The 20,048-nt window shown below is 39.5% G+C and overlaps 2 protein-coding genes across 4 annotated transcripts in view; one reads left to right on the top strand and one right to left on the bottom strand.

Annotated features, from left to right (window-relative positions):
- Positions 1-15,900, top strand: part of CDAN1 (codanin 1) — a 96,693-nt gene extending 80,793 nt beyond the window's left edge. The window contains exons 28-29 of one of the 3 annotated variants that reach the window (XR_004000014.1): positions 12,395-12,569; positions 15,658-15,900. The gene's annotated coding sequence lies outside the window, so the exon portion shown is untranslated. Of the gene's footprint in view, positions 1-2,014; positions 2,035-12,394; positions 12,570-14,516 lie in introns of those variants that run through there. The other 2 variants (XR_004000013.1, XR_004000017.1) reach the window with 2 other exon arrangements.
- Positions 1-20,048, bottom strand: part of STARD9 (StAR related lipid transfer domain containing 9) — a 175,421-nt gene that overhangs the window by 30,770 nt on the left and 124,603 nt on the right. Inside the window, 3 exon segments of the mRNA XM_030559592.1 lie at positions 1,735-2,221; positions 8,012-8,202; positions 18,785-18,835. Coding sequence (XP_030415452.1) covers positions 1,735-2,221; positions 8,012-8,202; positions 18,785-18,835 — 729 coding nt within the window.

Genomic DNA, 20,048 nt, shown 5'->3' with positions numbered 1-20,048 from the left:
CTATAGATGCTGGCATCGGAAGATATTTATGTGCCAGATGCACTAAAGATTCATATGTCCCTTCATGCTTCAACCACCATTCCAGGGGACATGCGTCCATGCTGAAGACAGGTCCTGCTTGATAACAATCCAAAGCACTGCGGACCGACACATGTTCATTTTCATTATCGGAGTCAGATGCCACCGGTAGAAGATTGATTTTCTGTTTTGGTGGTTCGGGTTCTGTAGTTTCCACGTTGGAGTGTTGCTCTTTTAAAACTTCTGAAAGCAAGCTCCACACCTCATCCCTCTCAGATTTTGGAAGATTCTTAAACCTTGGGTTGAGTGCGGTAGCTATTTTTGGAGATCTCACATTGGTACCTACTTTGTGTTTTGTCAAATCTACAGCGAAAGTGTTCTTAAAATGAACATGTGCTGGGTCATCCTCCAAGACTGCTATAACATGAAATATATGGCAGAATGCAGGTAAAAAACAGAGCAGGCAACATAAAATTCTCTCCCAAGGAGTTCAGTCACAATTTTAATTAACACATTTTTTTTTAACGAGTGTCATCAGCATGAAGTATGTCCCCTGGAATGGTGGCCAAAGCATGAAGAGGTATACCAATGTTTAGCATATCTGGCACATAAATACCTGGCAATGCTGAATATCTGTTCTCATTTTCTGGAAACATTGTAAATAAGAAGAGGGCAGTATTATCTCCTGTAAATGTAAACAAAGTTGTTTGTCTTAGCGATTGGAGTGAAGTTATGCAACAAAAAAATTCTATATTTGTAAGCTGCACTTTCACGACAAAGAGATTGCACTACAGTACTTGTACGAGATGAATTGAAAAATACTCATCATTTTTACAGTGCAAATATTTGTAAAAAAAATATACACTTTGATTTCAATTAGAACACAAAATACAATATATATGAATATGTAAAAAACATCCAAAATATTTAATACATTTCATTTGGTATTCTATTGTTTAACAGCGCGATTAAAACTGTGATTAATCACGATAAATTATTTAAATCAAGATTAATTTTGTTGAGTTAATCACGTTAGTTAACTGTGATTAATCAATTTAAGCATATATACATTTTGGTGGTTCAAATGTTGTGAGTGTGTTGGGAGTGATTAAGGGTACCCTTACTCATCTTTTAAGGTGACACTGCAGAAGTGAGTTTTTAGGAGTGGTTTGAATCAGGCAAAAATGGAGTTCTGACCAAGAGTCCAGGAAAGGGATTCTAACGTATGAAAAAGGTGTAGAGGCATGTGTGAGAGCCAGTGAAAGGGGTATCAAGGAGGCAGGCAGGGCTGCCCAGAGGACACAGGGGGCCTGGGACAAAGCAATTTCGGGGGCCTCTTCCATAAAAAAAAGTTGCAATACTATAGAATATAGTTTGTGGGGGGCTGGGGCAAACTGCCCCACTTGCCACCCTCTCTGGGCAGCCCTGGAGGCAGGGGCGATGTGAAAGAAAATTAGGTCAAAGATTTAGGCGGGGTGCAGTGGCTTAAAAACAAGGACAAACCGCTTGAAAATATGTCATAAAATAAGTCTGGAGACTTAAAGGGAAGTGATAGTGGTGCAACTGCTTTTATAAAATGGAACAGGTTTTGACTTATACAAAGTTTGGGTTAATATACCCTTATAAAAATGTTTGTAGTACATTACCTGATACTAGGGCAGCAAATATTTCTTAAACTTGGAACAAATATGGAAAATTCTATAAAAGTTTACTTACCTGTAAATAGGTACATGTGGTGGGTAAAGATTACAAAAAGAATGCCTTCTGTGTTGCAAGGAACTTGAACCCAATGACTTCCTTCTCCTCTGCAACTTGTAATCCCAGGAGGTAATTGTGGTATTTTGGTTCAGGACTTGGGACTGTTTCAGGTTATCCTCACTGAGCCAGTAGCTGGCCTCTAGCTGCTCTAGGTTTCTCTTGGCTTCCAATAATTTTTGCTTCTTGACAATCCTCTCCAACTGGAACTTGACCTTTTTCCGCCCTATGTTTCTTTCAGCTTTCTTTAAAGAGTATCTCCGCAAAAGCTCCAGTTGTACCAATCTCTTCCTGTTCTGCTCTACCAGGGAAGGACAGATCTCCAAATCCACAGTATTTTGCACTTCAGCTTCTGCATATGACTTAGATTCTGTCTGCACAGCAAACTCCCTCTGCTGCGGCTGGAGGGAAGCCAGTCGTTTCTTCTCATTAATAAGCCACTGTTGGTCTATAAGCAAAATCATAAAAGAAAAATATTAGAAAATGTCATTATTATCCTGTTCCTAATTTCAATCAGCAGCAAAGACTCACTTGAAGAGTGTAATCAATTATACATTAAGACTTCATATGAATTATTTAAACCAGACCAGAATATTTAAAATGGCTGCTATCAGATATCTCTTCTGTTTTGCCTCAGTATATTGTTGGCCTACCCCCACTGCTTTTCTTAATTCTAAGATCCCTTCCTTCTCTAAGGTAGAGGATATGAAGTCTAAATGGTATACAGATGGGACAGAAGCAGGTAGCCAGATTAAAGACAGAAGCAGGCAACCAGACAAAAGGCATTCTCTGATTTGTACTTCCTGGATACCAATGGAGGATACTCATGATCCAAAATGAAGCTAGAGAAAGTGGATATGTCACATCCCCTCTAGCAGCAGCATTGTGCTGAATTAGTAATGGAGAGACCTCCATCTGGGATAAGAGTTGGAAAGCTGAGTACAAGTATGCTGCATCAGTGGTGGAGTTGGTTTTAAAACTAAGGGAGCTGATAGGATAAGGTTTCTCTAGCAAGAAGCTGCAATGGCAAGTAACTTCTATATGGATAAGCATCTACACATCTGAGTCCTAAAAAATCATTCAAACTTTGACCTTAAAATGCAGTGAATACACTTAACGTTTCCTGCTGGTTTGAGAGGTGTTACCAAGTTCTACTGGTATTCCTCATTTAATGTGTATGTCGTCAACAGTACTGTCTTTCAAAATGGAAGAAACTTCCTATACTTCTACCAAAATTTCTGAGATCAGATTATGGTTTGTATGTGTGATTTTAAGGAACTGAAAATGTGCATTGTGGGTAGATAGACGATGGAACTGAAAGGCAGTGTGTTCTGGAGCCAGGGTGCCCATCAGCCCATCAAAGCATTTGGGTGATACATTTTGGCTAGTAAGATATGGGAATTGAGTTTTGCTTACATGTTGACTTGTCTTAACTAGTAATTTCCTGGATTTTTAGTGACTCCATTGAAAGTATATGCATTTAAACAAACGAACTCTCTAGCTCCTCTGTCTATAGTCCATATCCCCATAGTATTTGAGTGCTTTGAAATTATTTAAAAATAGAGAAAATAATAGTTCTCTATATTCTCCTTTCTTTCCCAACCTGTAGCAGAAACAACTTAATTAATGTATGTATTATATTTCTTGGTTTTGTTTTGCTCATTTATGCTGACGTGTATGTGCATCTAAAGTGAGGGAAAGCTAAGTCAGTAAAATGGATTTTGCATTTAGCTCTGAAAGTGGTTAGTTCCATGGTCATTCTTATCTTTTATGAGTTTCATAAACTAGTTCCAGATCTGAAAGTTCTGTCTCCTGTGCTCATAAGTCAACTGCTTCATTGTCCCTGTGGAACGTATCTGTCATGTGACGTCCGCAGGGATCAGTTCTGGGTCCAGTTCGGTTCAATATCTTCATCAGTGATTTAGATAATGGCACAGAGAGTACACTTACAAAGTCTGTGGATGATACGAAAGCTGGGAGGGGTTGCAAGTGCTTTTAGGGTAGGATTAAATTCAAAATGATCTGGAAAAACTGGAGAAATGGTCTGAAGTAAATAGGATGAAATTCAATAAGGACAAATGCAGGAAGGAACAATCAGTCACACACACAGAATAGGAAATGACTGCCTAGGAAGGAGTGCTACAGAAAGGGATCTGGGGGTCATAGTGGACCACAAGCTAAATATGAGTCAACATTGTAACACTGTAGAAAAAAAAGAAAACATCATTCTGGGATGTATTAGCAGGAATGTTGTAAGCAAGACAGGTAATTCTTTCATTCTACTCTGCGCTTATTAGGCCACAGCTGGAATATTGTGTCCAGTTCTGGGCATCACATTTCAGGAAAGACGTGGACAAATAGGAGAAAGTCCAGAGAAGAGCAACAAAAATGAATAAAGAGCTAGAAAACATAACTAAGGCTGTGAAGCATGAGCCACCCCCCACCTGGAGCAGTAGTGGTGGCGGGGCCCTAGGCTAACCCTACCCACACGAGCAGCAGTGACTGCCAGAGAACCTACCTGCCCCCAGCACCTAAGATTTAGGCATGGGTATTTTTAATAAAAGTTATGGACAGGTCACTGGCTGTGACTTTTTGGTTATTGCCCGTTACCTGTCTGTGACTTTTACTAAAAATACTCATGCCTAAATGGTAGCCTTAAACATGACCTATGAGAGAAGATTGAAAACACTGGGTTTGTTTAGCCCAGAGAAGAGAAGACTGAGGGGACATAAGTTTTCAAGTACATAAAAGGTTGTTACAAGGAGGAGGGAGAAAAATTGTTCTTTAACTTCTGAGGATAGGACAAGAAACAATGGGCTTAAATTGCAGCAAGGACAGTTTAGGTTGGACATTAGGAAAAACTTCATGTCAGGGAGGTTAAGCACTGGAATAGATTGTCTAGAGAGACTTTGGAATGTCCATCATTGGAGATTTTTAAGAGCATGTTAGAGAAATATCTATCAGGGATGGTCTAGATGATACTTAGCCCTGCCTTGAGTGCAGGGGACTGGACTAGAAGACCTCTCGAGTTCCCTTCCACTCCTATGAGTCTATGGTTGCAAAGGGAGAGGCAATCTTACAGGTGGCTAGAGGACACTCCAATAGAGGCCTTTGAATATCAGAACAGAGATCATGAATTTTGTATTCAATGGAGAACCAAAACAGAGCACTCAGTTGATGTGTTATTCAGCAGACAGGATTTCAGCATTCTGTATCAGCTGAAGCTATTTCAGGGTGTGTGGCATCATTTCCAATATGATGAATTGCAATAATCAACCCCGGAGTTTACAAATGGGTAGATCACCACAACCTGGTTTGTGTCTGATAATACAGCAGAACCTCAGCATTATAAACACCTCAGGGATGTTTGCCCATCTCTTTGTTTTTCAAATACCCTTTTTCAACTTTTTTGTGTCTTCACCACCGCTTATTCTAATTTGTCAACAAGGCCAGAAAACCTAGGTCTGTCTTCAACAACCAGCTTCTTCCCAGTCCACATCATTGACATGTCATTTAGGGATAGTTGTGAATACGCTCAGAGCAGTTTCATCAGTAAAATATCCTCCAGTCAACAAATCACTTTCACCTGATGAACAGAACAGAAATGGTGATATTCCTGTAACAGTCTCTCTCTCAGGCTGGCTTATATGCCATGTATGCAGTAGGGAGGGATAGCTCAGTGGTTTGAGCATTGGCCTGCTTAAACCCAGAGTTGTGAGTTCAATCCTTGAGGGGGCCATTTAGGGAACTAGGGTACAAATCTGTGTGGGGACTGGTCCTACTTTGAGCAGGGGGTTGGACTAGATGACCTCCTGAGGTCCCTTCCAACTCTGATATTCTGTGATTCTATGATTACAGACCACCAGGCCATCTTTGAAGATCCGTAAATCAAGACCCTAAAAAACTGAGTTCTTCCATTGTAGTTTCCATTTGAATGTACAGACGGAGAAGAGACCGTAATGTTGCAGTTTTAACCTATAATTAATTAGACTCTGCTTTAACTACTGCAAGACACTTCTTGCTCAGTACTGACAAAGATATGAAAGCATTTGGCTGGAAGGCATCAATCACATTTAGAGAAGGTCAAAATTAATAATTTTAGAGTCCAACAAAATGAATTATTGTACAGAGCAGCCATCAAGCAAATTTTTGAAACCTAGGTGAAATTCTTGTCCCACTGAAGTCAATGGCAAAACTCACTTTTACTTCAGCAGGGCCATGATCTTCCCCCTAAACTCGAGTGTCCCTTGTAAATTTCGTATTATATATTATGTGTTGACCTAGATTTTAAACAAATTGTCTCCCTTCTTTTTCATGTTTGTCCCTCTTGTCATTTTTGGTTCTCTCTGTATTTAATTGGTTTCATTGTTTAGGTTTCACACGGAATTCGCAGATGATTTCAATCAGTGCCATGGGCCTATACACAACATTTTACTGTGAACATCAGTTTGAGAGTGAAATTGACTATGAGTGGGTGAATATGATCTATGCCATTTTACAGGTGATACCGCTGGCAAAGTGAGCAGGGATACAACACCCACAGATCTTTACTGCAGTTGCAAGCATGAGTTGTTGCATTAGTGTGTGTTGGTGTGTATAACTGTCTATCTCCAAAGGGTAACTCCCCACATGCCTTTCATCAGGAATTATCTCAGCCTTGAAAGGCCTTCTTGGGTTTCAACTTCCCAGGATAAATTCAAGAGATAGCAGGTAGACATTTAAAAAAAGAAAAAAGCCCAGATAGCCAAGTCATTCCACACTGCCATAAGGGGCACTTGAGTTAAATTCTTAAATAGAGCCATGCAAGACAAACAGTGACCAGAAGTATCAGGAGAGGCATTCAGCTCCATGCCATAAAGCAAGTAGTACTACTCCTGTGGGGAATTCTGTGCCAAAAAATTATAAAATCTGCACACAATATTTTAAAATTCTGCAAATTACTGGCCTGCCAAGCCACATATGCCAATCTTTAGAAGCTTGAGCGTTGGGGCACATCTGCCAGGAGCCAGGGGTTGGGGTTTCAGCCTCACTCCTACTAAAGCCCTGAGCCCTGGCAGGTACACCCCCCAGGGCTGAAGTCCTGAGACCCCTCCTCCCTGCTGGGCAGAAGACCCTACCCCACCACTGCACTGGAAAGCAGAGGTCCCGAGCTCCCCCCCCCACCCCAGGCCCAGACTGGTACCTGGAGAATGGGGGAGGTATGGGGGGCACCACAAGCCACACTTTAATGGCAAAAGACTTGCACGTGGCTCGCGAGTTACCGTTTGGCTACCCCTGCTATATAAGCATGCCAGTTTCAATTATTTTGGTAATTCATTTCAAAATACCTCCCAACAATACAGACCAAAAAACAAACAAAAGAAAAACCAAAACCCATGAGCAGAGAGTTAAAGAAACCCCTATGACAACCAAGTTCCTGTTTCTCTGCCCCTCCCCCCTCCCCAAGCCCAGCTACAGGGCCAGACACCCACATCCCCTCTTCTCAGAGCCCAGCTGTGGGGCACCCCCACAACCCAGATATTCTCATCCCCTACACACCCAGAGCCCAGCTGTGGGCCAAACCCAGCTACAGCCACCCCTTCAGCCTAGACACTCGCATCCCCTACCCCCCACAGAGACCAGCCATGCCTCCTCCTCCACCTCCCACCCAGACACACACACTCAACTCCTCAGAGTCCAGCCGACACTCTCCCAGAGATCAAGAGGGAGACCAGCCTGATGCTGGGTGCTGGGCTTCTGTGGAGTTTCCTGCATGCTGCCTCCTTCCTTCAGGACATGCTGGGAACTGCAGCTGCCTGGAACCTTGCAGCTCCCTTCCCCTCCCCCAGGCAGTGTCTTCTACTGTATCTGCGAGCTGGGCTCTGCAGGGTCCAACAGCAGTCCATTTCTATGAGGGAAAAGGAAATTCTGCGCAGAATAGTAATTTCTATGCAAATTCTGTAGTGCACAGCAGCACAGAATTCCCCTAGGAATAGTAGTACTTCCACCACTCAGCAGTGAACCCCAAAGCTAATAAACCACTGCTGCAGACAAGGTGCTAATGAACTCCATTTCGTCCTCTGTTAGCAAAAATTTGATAACTGTCCTCATAAGGAGGACAATTATAGGAGAAAACTAGTTAACTATCAAAGACTCCACCAATGGTCCAAAAATGTAAAAAGGGGAGAAAAATGAAAACAGCAATGAAGGAATGCAGTAAAAGAAGGGAAGTGAGAGAGAAAGAGAGAATTACACCCACTTTCTCTGATCTGCTGGTTGATTAGTGCCTGGTCATATTCTAGTTCCCGCTCTGCTTTGATCTGTCCTGACAGGATCTGCTGCTTTAAATCCTCAATGTAGAGCTGCTGCTGTTGAATGTGTTCCCTGTGGAAAGCTTCCTGATCTCTCAGCTTCTGCTTGTACTCTTCGTGCACAGAATCTCTCTCTCTGCTGTTAGAAATGTTGACAATGATTTTAAACCAAGAAACAAACAATAATTTTTTGTTAAGACACGTTTCTTTATGTTAGATCCTTAAATCAGACAAAATTCAAGCTATTTGTGTGTACAATCAAACACATTCAAGAGCTAGAAAATTATGCCAAGATCGTATGGTGCTAAGGGAATTGCATATGTGATGTCATACATAATATGTCACAATCCCATATAAATCAGTAAAAGCTACCACACATGAGGTTTCTCATGGTAAAACAGAAGATCCCATCATTAGAAAGTTAATAGCAAAGGTAATTTGTTAATATTGTCACTGATCATTTTTGTTTAAAGTCATCCTATAAGGAGATCCTTTTCTTTTAAATATGTAAAAATACTTTTCATGCTGTGCGCCTTTCAACTGAAGATTTCGAAGTACTTTGCAAAAGTGGCAAGTTATTATTATTCTCTTGTTACAGGCCAAAACCCCCCTGAAACCTAGGGAGGTTAAGCAAGTAACCCAAGGTTACACAATCAGTCGCTAATAGAGTCAACATAAGAGCCCAGATCTTGTCACCAAATTCTCTGCTCTAACCACTAGATAAGGTTGCTTCTTCTATATTTTAAGTGCAGTTATGGCCAAAAAGGTGACTGTGTTAAACAAAACACATGAACACTTCTTCTTCAGAGTGCATTTCAAGATATGCCAAAATATTTTTTTACTACTTTCACTTACATTAGTACTGTCAAGCCACTCATAGTTATGAAAGAGGGAGCTGGATTCCATTCTGGTTTGTCCATCAACAATACAATTAACAATAAAGGTTCAACTGCAGAATATTTACAGGAATGATACATGAACCACATTTGGATTTTTGCTTTTGAAAACCATTTTTTACTTATAGACTAACAGACGTTTTGGAGCATGAGCTTTCGTGGGATTCTTTGCTGCTTTTACAGATCCAGACTAACACGGCTACCCTCTGATACTTGACATTTTTTACTTGTAAACTTAGCAAATTAAATGTGTAAAACATTGAAAAAGAATAAATACGGAAAATGCCATTTTTACAGATTCATTTTAGGAAAGACTAAAACTTTTATTTACAAAACTATAGCTAATTTAACCATTTTAGACTTGATTCTGACCAAAAGGGATGAATTGGCAGTGAATAGGAAGGTGGACAGCAATTTGGGTGAAAGTGTTCATTAAACGATAGATAGGAAAGAAGGAGCGAGAGTGACAGAATAAGGACAATGGTCTTCAAAAAAAGCAGACTTTAAACCAGGGGTCAGCAACCTTTCAGAAGTGATGTGCCAAGTCTTCCTTTATTCACTGTAATTTAAAGTTTCATATGCCAGTAATACATTTTAACATTTTTAGAAGGTCTCTTTCTATAAATCTATAATATATAACTAAACTATTGTTGTATGTAAAGTAAATAAGGTTTTTTAAATGTTTAAGAAGCTTCATTTAAAATTAAATTAAAATGCAGAGCCCCCCGGACTGGTGGCCAGGACCTGGGCAGTGAGTGTGCCACTGAAAATCAGTTTGCGTGCCGCCTTTGGCACCCATGCCATAGGTTGCCTACCCCTGCTTTAAACAAACTCAGAGAACTGGCAGGTAAAGTCCCTTGGGAAGAAAATCTATGGGAAAAATGTGTTCAGAAGAGCTGGCAGTTTCTAAAGGGGACAGTATTAGAGGCACAACTGAAAACTATCCTGATGCGAAGGAAAATAGGAAGAATAGTAAGAGCCCAATATGGCTCCATCAGGAGCTCTTTAATGACCTGAAAACCAAAAAGGAATCCTACAAAAAGTGGAAACATGGACAAAGTGCTAAAGAGGAGTACAAAAGAAAAGCACAAGCAGGCAGGGACAAAATCAGAGAGGCTAAGACACAAAATGAGTTACACGTAGCAAGGGACATGAAATGGACTAAGATGAAATTGTTTAAATACACTAGGAACAAGAAAAAGATGAAGAAAAGTGTAGGTCCTCTATTTAATGGGGAAGGAGAGTGAATAACTGATGACATCAAGAAGGTTGAGCTGTTTAATGCCTATTTTGCTTCAGTCTTCACTAAAAAGGTTAATGGTGACCAGATACAATACAATTAATATTAGCCACAAGGGTGAAGGAACACAAGTCAAAATAGGGAAGAAACAGGTTAAAAATATTTAGATTAGTTAGATGTATTCAGGTCTGCAGGGCCTCATGAAATACATCCTAGAGCACTTAAGGAACTAACTGAAGCAATCTTGGAACTGTTAACAATTATCGTTGAGGGTGCTGGGAGGATGTTATGTCCGAGAGCTGGAGAAATGCAAACATAGTACTTATTTTCAATAAGGGTTACAAAGGAGAAACTGGCAATTATAGACCAGTCAGCCTAATTTTGATACCTGGAAAGATACTGGAACAAATTATTTAACAGTCAATTTGTAAGCACCTAGAGGATAAGAGGATTATAAGGAATAGCCAACAGGTATTTGTCAAGAACAAATCATGACAAACCATCCCTAATTTCCTTCTTTGACAGGGTTACTGGCCAGGTGGATTGTGGGGGGAGAGGGGAAACAGTAGATATTATATATCTTGATTTTAGTAAGACTTTTTAGACAGTCCCATATGACATTCTTAAAAGCAAACTAGGGAATTGTGCTCTAGATTAAATTACTATAAGGTGAGAGATCATACTCAAAGAATAATTATCAATGGCTCGCTGTCAAACTAGGAGGGTGTATCTAGAAGGACTCTGTAGCGGTGAGGCCTGCGTCTGGTACTATTCAGTATTTTCACTAATGACTCAGATAATGAAGTGGAGAGTATGCTTATAAAATTTGCAGATTACACAAAACTGGAAGGTGTTAGCACTTTGGAGGACAGAATTAGAATTCAAAATTATCTTGACAAATTGGAGAGTTGGTCTGAAATCAACAAGATGAAATTCAAAAAAGACAAGTGAGATGTGCTACACTTAGAAAGGAAAAATCAAATGCACCGCTATAAATGAGGAATAATTGGTTAGGTGGCAGTAAAGCTAAAAAGGATCTGGAGGTCATAGTGGATGACAAATTGATAATGAGTCAACAATATGATGCAGTTGTGAAACAGGTCAATATCATTCTGGAGTACATTAACAGGAGTCTTGTACGTAAGACTGGAGGTAATTGTCCTGCTCTATTCAGCACAGATGAGGCCTCAGCTAGAGTGCTGTGTCCAATTCTGGGCACTACACTTCAGGAAAAATGATCAATGGTTTAGAAAACCTGACCTGTGACAAAAGGTTAAAAAAACTGGGCATGTTTAGTTTTGAGAAAAGAAGACTGGGGGGCAGGAGTGACTGATAAGTCTTCAAACATACTAAGGACTGTTATAAAAAGAACTGTGATCAATTGTTCTCCATGCCCACTGAATATAGGACAAGCATCAAAGGAGATTTAGGTAAGATATCAGGAAAAACTTTCTGACTATAAAGGGCAGTTAAGCCCTGGGACAGGCTTCCAAGAGAGATTGTAGAATTTCCATCACAGAAGGTTTGTACGAACAGGTTGGACAAACAGCTGTTGGGTATTGTCTAGGTTTACTTGGTCCTGCCTCAGTACAGGGGGCTGAACTGGATAACTTTTAAAAGTCCCTGCCAGACCTCCATTTCTAAGATTGACATTTTTGCTCTCTTTAAAGGAAACTGTAAAGCTTTAAAGAGCCTTTGATGCCCCCCAATGAAAACATTTTAAAAGTTTTATGTAGTGATAGTTTTGCTGTACCAGCAGCACTAGCATATCCCCTCACATGAGTTTGTTTTTGCTGAATTGGCATGAAGCTACTGATCCTGCCCAACGCTAACCATTTTGAGTTTGCACATTCAGCAGGACAATACTAGCCAAACCTACTTACACTATTGAAAGCTCTGTACTAGGAATACGTCCCTGAAAGACACAGTACACAGAAGTATACCCATACCCCACTGCATTAAAAAATGCTTTGCAACACTTAGAAAACACCATGACTACAATTGTTATCATACTGTTAAAATCCTATGTTTTCATTATGTGGACAAATAGCTATGGCTCTTTACCTCTCTGAGGTTATTGTTTCTGTAATAGTGGAAGGGAATACTGTCCTATTATTGCTAAAAGAGCAAGACATACATGCTAGTTACAATTCTGTTGCTATATTGGTGTCTCTGCCTTCTCTCTCTGTTTTTAGTAGTATAAGATAAAAGTCAGACATGGCAATGAAGAAAGGCCTGAGTACCCATGTGCAGGCTAGGACTGAGCACCAACCAGTCTTTACACATTTACAGCTTGACAACAGTTTCTCTGAGGAAGAGGAGGAGAAAAAAGATAATGAAAATTCACAGACTGCTGCTTACATAATACAGGTATGGCAGAACATGGAGTATTTTTCCACTGACAATGAGGCTTGTGATCTTGAGTATAATATGATTAGCTTGGATTTGGGATTCAAATCTGTCAGTTCGCATTCAGTGATTAAAAACAATGATATGAATGCAAAATGTTTCCCATTTACTTTTTGAACGTTTTACAGTCACCTCGAATTATCCTTGCTGGTTTGTGAACATGATAGAGTAAAGTGAAGTTACAAATGAGTGACATTAGCAAACAAGAAAATAAAATGCTAACATATTTGGTAGCTGAATTTTCCAAACAGACGATTTAAAGACCAATTAATATGTTCAAAATACATTTGAATGATTAACTAAAATGAAGGTCATCTTATGTTACAAAAACAAATTAGCACATTTGGAGATAAGTACAGGTGTTTGTTTCATTGGTCCACTGAAACACACCCTGAACTGGACACTCCAGTAAGATTTCATCTTGTTTCAGATATTCCAAATCTATGTATTTCAAGCAGGGATCAGTTCCCTCTATTGCTTGCATCCCCCCTTCTCTCCCAAATGCACATGCATATATAAACAGTTCACACAGCACTATTAGGAAATAAAATAATTTAACATCAGGACAGGCATGGGTAAGCAGTTTAAATTCTGCAGAGCTGAGCATCTATCTCTGAAACAGAAACCCAGATAGACAACACCAGCATTTAGTGGTGCACAGCATGTCAAAAAGCAAGCTCAGAATAAATGACAGCGGTTTCCCTTTGTAGAATTGTACACACACTGACACACCCCAGATTTGCCAAATACAATAGAAATATTAACAGTTCCTCTTCCTCCAAGTAAACATTTAAAACAATTAGAGTAAGCAGCCAAAAAAAAAAAAATACCAACCTTAACCTAAATTTAATAAATTTCTGAGAAAATCTTCATATTGTAACAAAGCTGGATTGTTTTTCATCTCATCTTTCTATCCACAAAGTTTGCATTAGGCACACTAAATGAACCTGCTATAGATCCGCATTTTCTCCAGCCTGTTTTGTCGTCAGCTTTCTGGAGTCCTATTGTGTAATTCCCCTCCCCTCTTCCCCAAACACTTCCAAGGCTGATGCAGAGGCTGGAGGCTTCTACAGCATAATGCAGTTTTCAGTAACTATGGCAGCGACAGCCCTGTAATGAAGCAGAGTGCTTCCTGCAACTTAATATTAAGGCTCAAAACAAGAAACTCAAGCAAAGTAGTATTACAAAAGAAAAAGAAAAAAAAATACTGCCCCTTAACACCAGTTTTACTGATTTAAAAACAGAAAAACCATCACTCAAATCAGACTGTTTTCTCCCTTCTTACTGCCGATCTAGATTCCAGTTAAATTTTTCTTTATTATTTAAATTAAAAAAAACAAACATACAAACCAAAAGGAGATTTTTTTTTTCACTGCATGTTTGCAAAGCAAGACAGGCTGGCAATAAAAGCAACTACAAGTCCAGGTTTCTAGCCCATCAACTGATTTGCATTTTTCTCTACTATATTCCCTCCCCAGCACATTTGTCCAATCAGAAGGCTCCTGTCCCACACCACACCATAGCCTCAGAGTAACACAGAGCAAGTAGAGGATTACAGCAACTGCACAGGACCACCCTAGGAAACTAGTTATCTATCTACTCAAATCACAGAATTAAAAAAAACTTACTAGCTCTTAAGGGAAAAGTGATAAAATGGCTATGAACATTTTGTGTTATCTCCTTCCTTAGTCTCTTGAGATACTGCAAGTTATACAATTATATACAGAAAGAAAATGAATTAAAAATGGTAGTAGAGCCGTATGTGACCTTTGAAAACAAGCACATAAAGGGAAATCCCTAAAGGTTAGAGAAGGGAAATCATCATCCTGCAAGACAAGCATTTAGCTCTTTGACAAGCTGATGTGCTTAAAAGAAAAAAAAAGTGTGCTGACTAGTGCGATTGTTCAGTTGTCTTAGGTTCTCCTCTTAAGAGTATGACCAACTCCTCCTACTGCCTAAATATGCAGACACAACACCACCAGCCAGGAGTGACATACCGACAACGCATCTGAGCATCTCTATAAGACAGCCCTACCCCTCTGACCAGCAACGAGACATACACACACTGCCTCAGGAGAACAATCAGGAGAACAAATGTACAGTCCTTTCCCTAGGCCAGAACAAGACTCCTGTAAGTCAACACACAACATATGCTCCACAGAAGACAGTGGTATCTCTGCAAAATTCCAGCTCAGCTGGAATTATACTCTATCTCAACTACTGCCTGTGATTTCAACTGAATATAGCATTCTTCAGTTCGTGTGCTGAAGTGCTATATAATGTTGCTGTGCACTGTTACTCAGCTGCTGTATCCCACCCTAGATGTGACAGTATTTCACAGGTGGGTGAAGTGATCCATTACGTACTTCAGAACTATAAAGCTCTGAGATGTCCAAATGGGAGCCATTGTTAGAATTTTAAAATAGTATTATGAGACTATTACGAGGAAATTCTCCATGTTCACCATATTGCAATGGATTAAGTATGTTAACATGAATTACAATGTCTTCCAATAGCTATAAATAAACAATTTTTTTAATTCTTTTAAACTGGATGAAAAAACACCACCATTGTAATTAAAAAAACGGAGGCGGGAGGCAGAGGAGGGGAAGAAAGAGAAAGGACGAAGCTTGGAGGTGTTATATAAAAGTTGATTATTTCTCCAAGAAACTAAAATGCAACTTCAGTGTATATTTCTGGGATGCTGCTTCTTTCACTGTCTAGTTTTTTGTATTTTTTTTAAATGGATCTGATTTTGATCTTAAACAGTTGGACTTCTTAAACACTTTATTCTATAATGCCATCCCTTCCTCATCAAAACAGAGCACAATTTATCAAGGAAATTTGGGATATATTGTGATTATCTGAATATCTGAGACCCCTAATGATAAAGCATAGATTTTGTTTTAAATCCATTAATTCTGATACACAGTATTTATGTAATGCATTATTCTGAAGCTACTTTTTATTAGGGTTTTAAAAACAGACTGACTTGCTTTCCTATGGCCCTTTCTTAGTAAAAAAGTAACATGCTTTCTTTCTCTTTCAGTGAAATCCTGGCCTTACTGAAGTCAATGGTAAAACTCTCTCTAACTTCAGTGGCACCAGGATTTAACTTTTATATGTATTGTATTGGTAGTTCAACCAGTATTTGTGACGGTGCCCCGATATGGCTTTATGGAATATGCTTATGATTGTATATGTGACATAACTAGAATATGTTTTAGGCTACATATGCCATGTAACATTTCTGTGTAAAGGTTATGATCTACCGAATATATTCATCCTATTTGTATGCATGTACATTTTTTGTACTCGAAATTATGAATGTTGGCTGTGTACTGGCTTGATTTTAACTAGCCTAGTAGAGCATTTGGTCAGCATCTTGAGAAAGGTGCAAATTAAGTGCCCAATCAAAAACCACTTAAACCAACAATGAACTTGAAGATGCCAATCCACATCTGAGCCTTCCCAGGAATGTGGCATAGCTGGTAAAAACTGAGTCATGCATGGACATGTGACTGCCCATGTGACTCCAAAACTCCATCTTGGAGCTGGACTTTGCATAGGAGTAAGGAGGGAGTCTCCACACACAAGAGAAAGTCTTCTTAAACCCCCAGGAGACCCCTCCATTTTGTCTTCATTTGGTTAAAGAGAGAGCCTTTCCACCCCCAAGGATACCTAAAAGAAACTGGAACAAAAGGACAGTAACTACAGGGGGTGTGAGTGATTGCTGGACCCAGACTAGCAGGAGACTATTCTGTAAAAGGAAGCTTACTGGAACTGGTGAGGTTTTATTTGTATTTAGTTTCTTAGACATAGAATTGCGTGTTCCATTTTATTTTACTTGGTAATTCACTTTGTTCTGTCTGCTATTACTTGGAACCACTTAAATCCTACTTTCTGTATTTAATAAAATCACTTCTTACTTATTAATTAACCCAGAGGATGTATTAATACCTGGGCAGGCAAACAGCTGTGCATCTCTCTCTATCAGTGTTATAGAGGGCAAACTGTTTATGATTTTACCCTGTGTATCGGGGTTCTCAAACTGGGGGTCGGGACCCCTCAGGCGGGTCGCGAGGTTACTACATGGGGGGTTGTGAGCTTTCAACCTCTGCCCGAAACCCCGCTTTGGCGCCAGCATTTATAATGGTGTTAAATATATTAAAAAGTGTTTTTAATTTATTGGGGGGAATCGCACTCAGAGGCTTGCTATGTGAAAGGGGTCACCAGTAAAAAAGTTTCAGACCCACTGCTGTACATGCTTTATCCATGGTAAAACAGATTTATTTGCGGTTTAGACCCCACTAGGAGTTGGGCATGTGAGTGCTAAAGACAGGAACACTTCTGTATGTTGCTTTCAGTTTAAGTCTGCAGCTCTGGGAAATGTGGTTCAGACCCTGGTTCTGTGTTGGAGCAGACAGGCATGTCTGGCTCAACAAGACAGGGTGCTGGAGTCCTAGGCTGCCAGGGCAGGAAAGCAGGCGCAGAATTAGTCTTGGAACATCAGGTGGCAGTTCCCAATGAGTTTCTGGGATATAACCCATCACAGTATTCACCTAGTATGAGCAGATATTGTACCAGACCCTATACAGTTTGGAGATCCCTAGAACCACCAGACATAGGGCCCAATTCTACAAAACATTAATCATATAATTAGTCCTTGCACATGCAATTAGTCCCATACAAGTCAGTGGAACTACCTTTCGTGAGTAAGGACTACTTACAAGAATAAAGTTTGCTAAATTGGGCCCAGTACATAAGGACAAACACATCTGGCATTACATTTTAATTACCTGCCTTTGTCAGACTGAGTTAGAGCCTTAATATTATTTCACTGTGAATGTTTGTACTTATTCTATTCTTATCAAGGGAACAAAAAGTACAGGCTTGACCTGATTACACATAAAAGTCTAAAATGAATTTATGAGAACACTTTACCAAATTGACACTCATAAAAATATTACAATTATAAGTGAAAATGGCATGATGTTCTTTATGTGTTTATATATTCCAAATGGGCGAAATTCAGCCCTGGGCAGAAAGCCAGCATATGGCTTACACATCGAGTTCTGCTTGAGTCATGTTTAAGCCCTACTTAGAAAGCACAAGGGTGCTGACTCTTTGCACAGGTGTGAATTTCACCCATCCTGAATGTTTTTGACACTATTCAGTCCTATGTCAGCTGGAATAATGTTGGTAGTTAGTCAACAATTGCTCCACAGCTCCTTCCAACTGCAGCATTTGACTTATAGCATTCTATCCCCTCAAAAGCAGCATTTTCACACTTACAGTTTGACTGAAAAAAGACCCTGAGATGAGATAAAGAAGCTTTGCAGGGTCATTTGCAATCCATTTGTTAAATTGCACTTACAATATTAAAAACACACAACGATTGGTCAGTGCAGCTTTAAGGCTAGATCCATTAGAATGTTAGGTTGGTCTCACTTGGGACTTGAATTTAATAGCTTGGCAAGCTACTAAAGCAAAAAAAGCATCAAATGTGAAATAAGAATAGCATCATAGCAGCAAGAAACAGGGTCTCATCTGTACTTCAACTGAAATTTGCCATTCTTACACTTCAATGTGATGAAATGCACTTGTATTATCATGGTCCAGACTGCCTCCTCCCACAGTGGCTAACAAGGAAAGGAAGGGCTAGAGAGGCCAGAAAATCAGCATGGTTTTGACACGATCCTAATAATTCTAACTTGTGATAGTCATAGCTGAGAAAGCCTAGAAAATTAAGCAATTAAACTACATTATTGCTCTATGAAATTCTGTGTGAGATGAAGACCTAATGATTACAGAGGAAGGAACTGACTGCATCTTTGCACCAGTATCAATTTCCCAAGCCTCACATATCTGTAATTCCCAAAGTTTGCATGAGGATGCATACTCATTTGCAAAGATTGGAAAACTGTGCAAGAAATGTCATGATGAAAGGTACTATCACATACACCTTCACCTCGATATAACGCTGTCCTCAGGAGCCAAAAAATCTTACCGCGTTATAGGTGAAACCGCAGTATATCGAACTTGCTTTGATCTGCTGGAGTGCGCAGCCCTGCCCCCCCGGAGCACTGCTCTTACTGCATTATATCTGAATTTGTGTTATATCAGGTCGCGTTATATTGAGATAGAGGTATACTAACTTCAAGCTAGTCTCTTACCTCATCATTTCAGCTGAATGTTTGCACTCCTCATGGCCTACATGCTTTTGACTGTGGAAAAAAGAAGAAATATATTACAGTCAGTACTGTATTTCAGATACACTTCTACTAGGTGACATTGATTTGCTCTGTAGAGAGGGCCTATGAAACATCTACAGACCACTTCAGTCCCATTTTAGCCCTATATTATAGACCTTTGTGCTGTGCTGACCCTCTTAGGGGGAAACATTTCAATCATATGAGCAAATCCACTTACCTGGAATAAGAGACACACTTAATCACTTAGTGCAAGGGAAGAAAAAGAAAAAAAATTGTTTAACTTTGTGGAAAGACTACAGAAAAGAAAAGATTGCTGGATTTCTTCAGGTAAAACACAGCTAATAAAAACTACATGCACATTATATCTCATCTCAGTAACAGATAGTCATTAATAAAAATTCAAACGAGCAGGACACCAAAAAGTTTCATTTTCAGAGTAACGGTTTAAGATAATCATGGCAAAATGGAAAACATTATACACTATAATATAGCATATTCCCGTCCTAAAGGAATCTATCATCTATACATAATCGGGAAATCAGTCAGAAATAGTCCTCAATCCTGTTTGGTTTATGAGGGCAACTCAAACACTCGCTAAAAAAAAAAAAAAATAGCGATGTACAATCCTATATGCCTTGAGATGTGTGCAATATCTGATACCCAGCACTGAGAGCCTACAACAAAAGTTTCTACCTCTTTTATATTCAAAACTGTGTAGTGAGTCTCTTGGCATCATGTAGATCATTAGCAAAGTCTTATTTGTAAACTTTTCCATTCTGGGGGGAAGGGAGATAAAAGTGACATGACCTGGTATGATACATGGTACAAAACAAATAAATACTAAAGAAAGGTATCTCTGTATAAAATTAAAAGAAATAGCTTACGAGGATCTAAGGATGTTATCCTGAGAGAAGAAGAGCACACAGTGCACACCTGGAGCCAGTAACACAGAAAGAGTGCACAAATACTGTACAAGGATGAATGCTTCGTGTTCATAAATATAAGAAGGAAAAACATTCCAAGAGAATTTAAAAGATGCTGAATTTTGCTATTCCATTAGAATAACACTAGCAAAGAAATGGGTTGATACTTGAGGTGAACTATGGAAGCAGTTGGTTCTTTCCCCAACAAGTAAATACAAATCACCATTGCAAGACAGCTCTTCAAGCAGTAGTAGTAAATGGTTATATTCCATTTTATAAATACACCAAATTGCATCCTCTTT

Source organism: Gopherus evgoodei, chromosome 4, assembly GCF_007399415.2.
Source record: "Gopherus evgoodei ecotype Sinaloan lineage chromosome 4, rGopEvg1_v1.p, whole genome shotgun sequence".
In the NCBI taxonomy this organism is placed as follows: domain Eukaryota; kingdom Metazoa; phylum Chordata; order Testudines; family Testudinidae; genus Gopherus; species Gopherus evgoodei.
The sequence above is the reverse complement of the archived record's forward strand: the minus strand, read 5'-3'. Positions and strand labels throughout refer to the sequence as shown.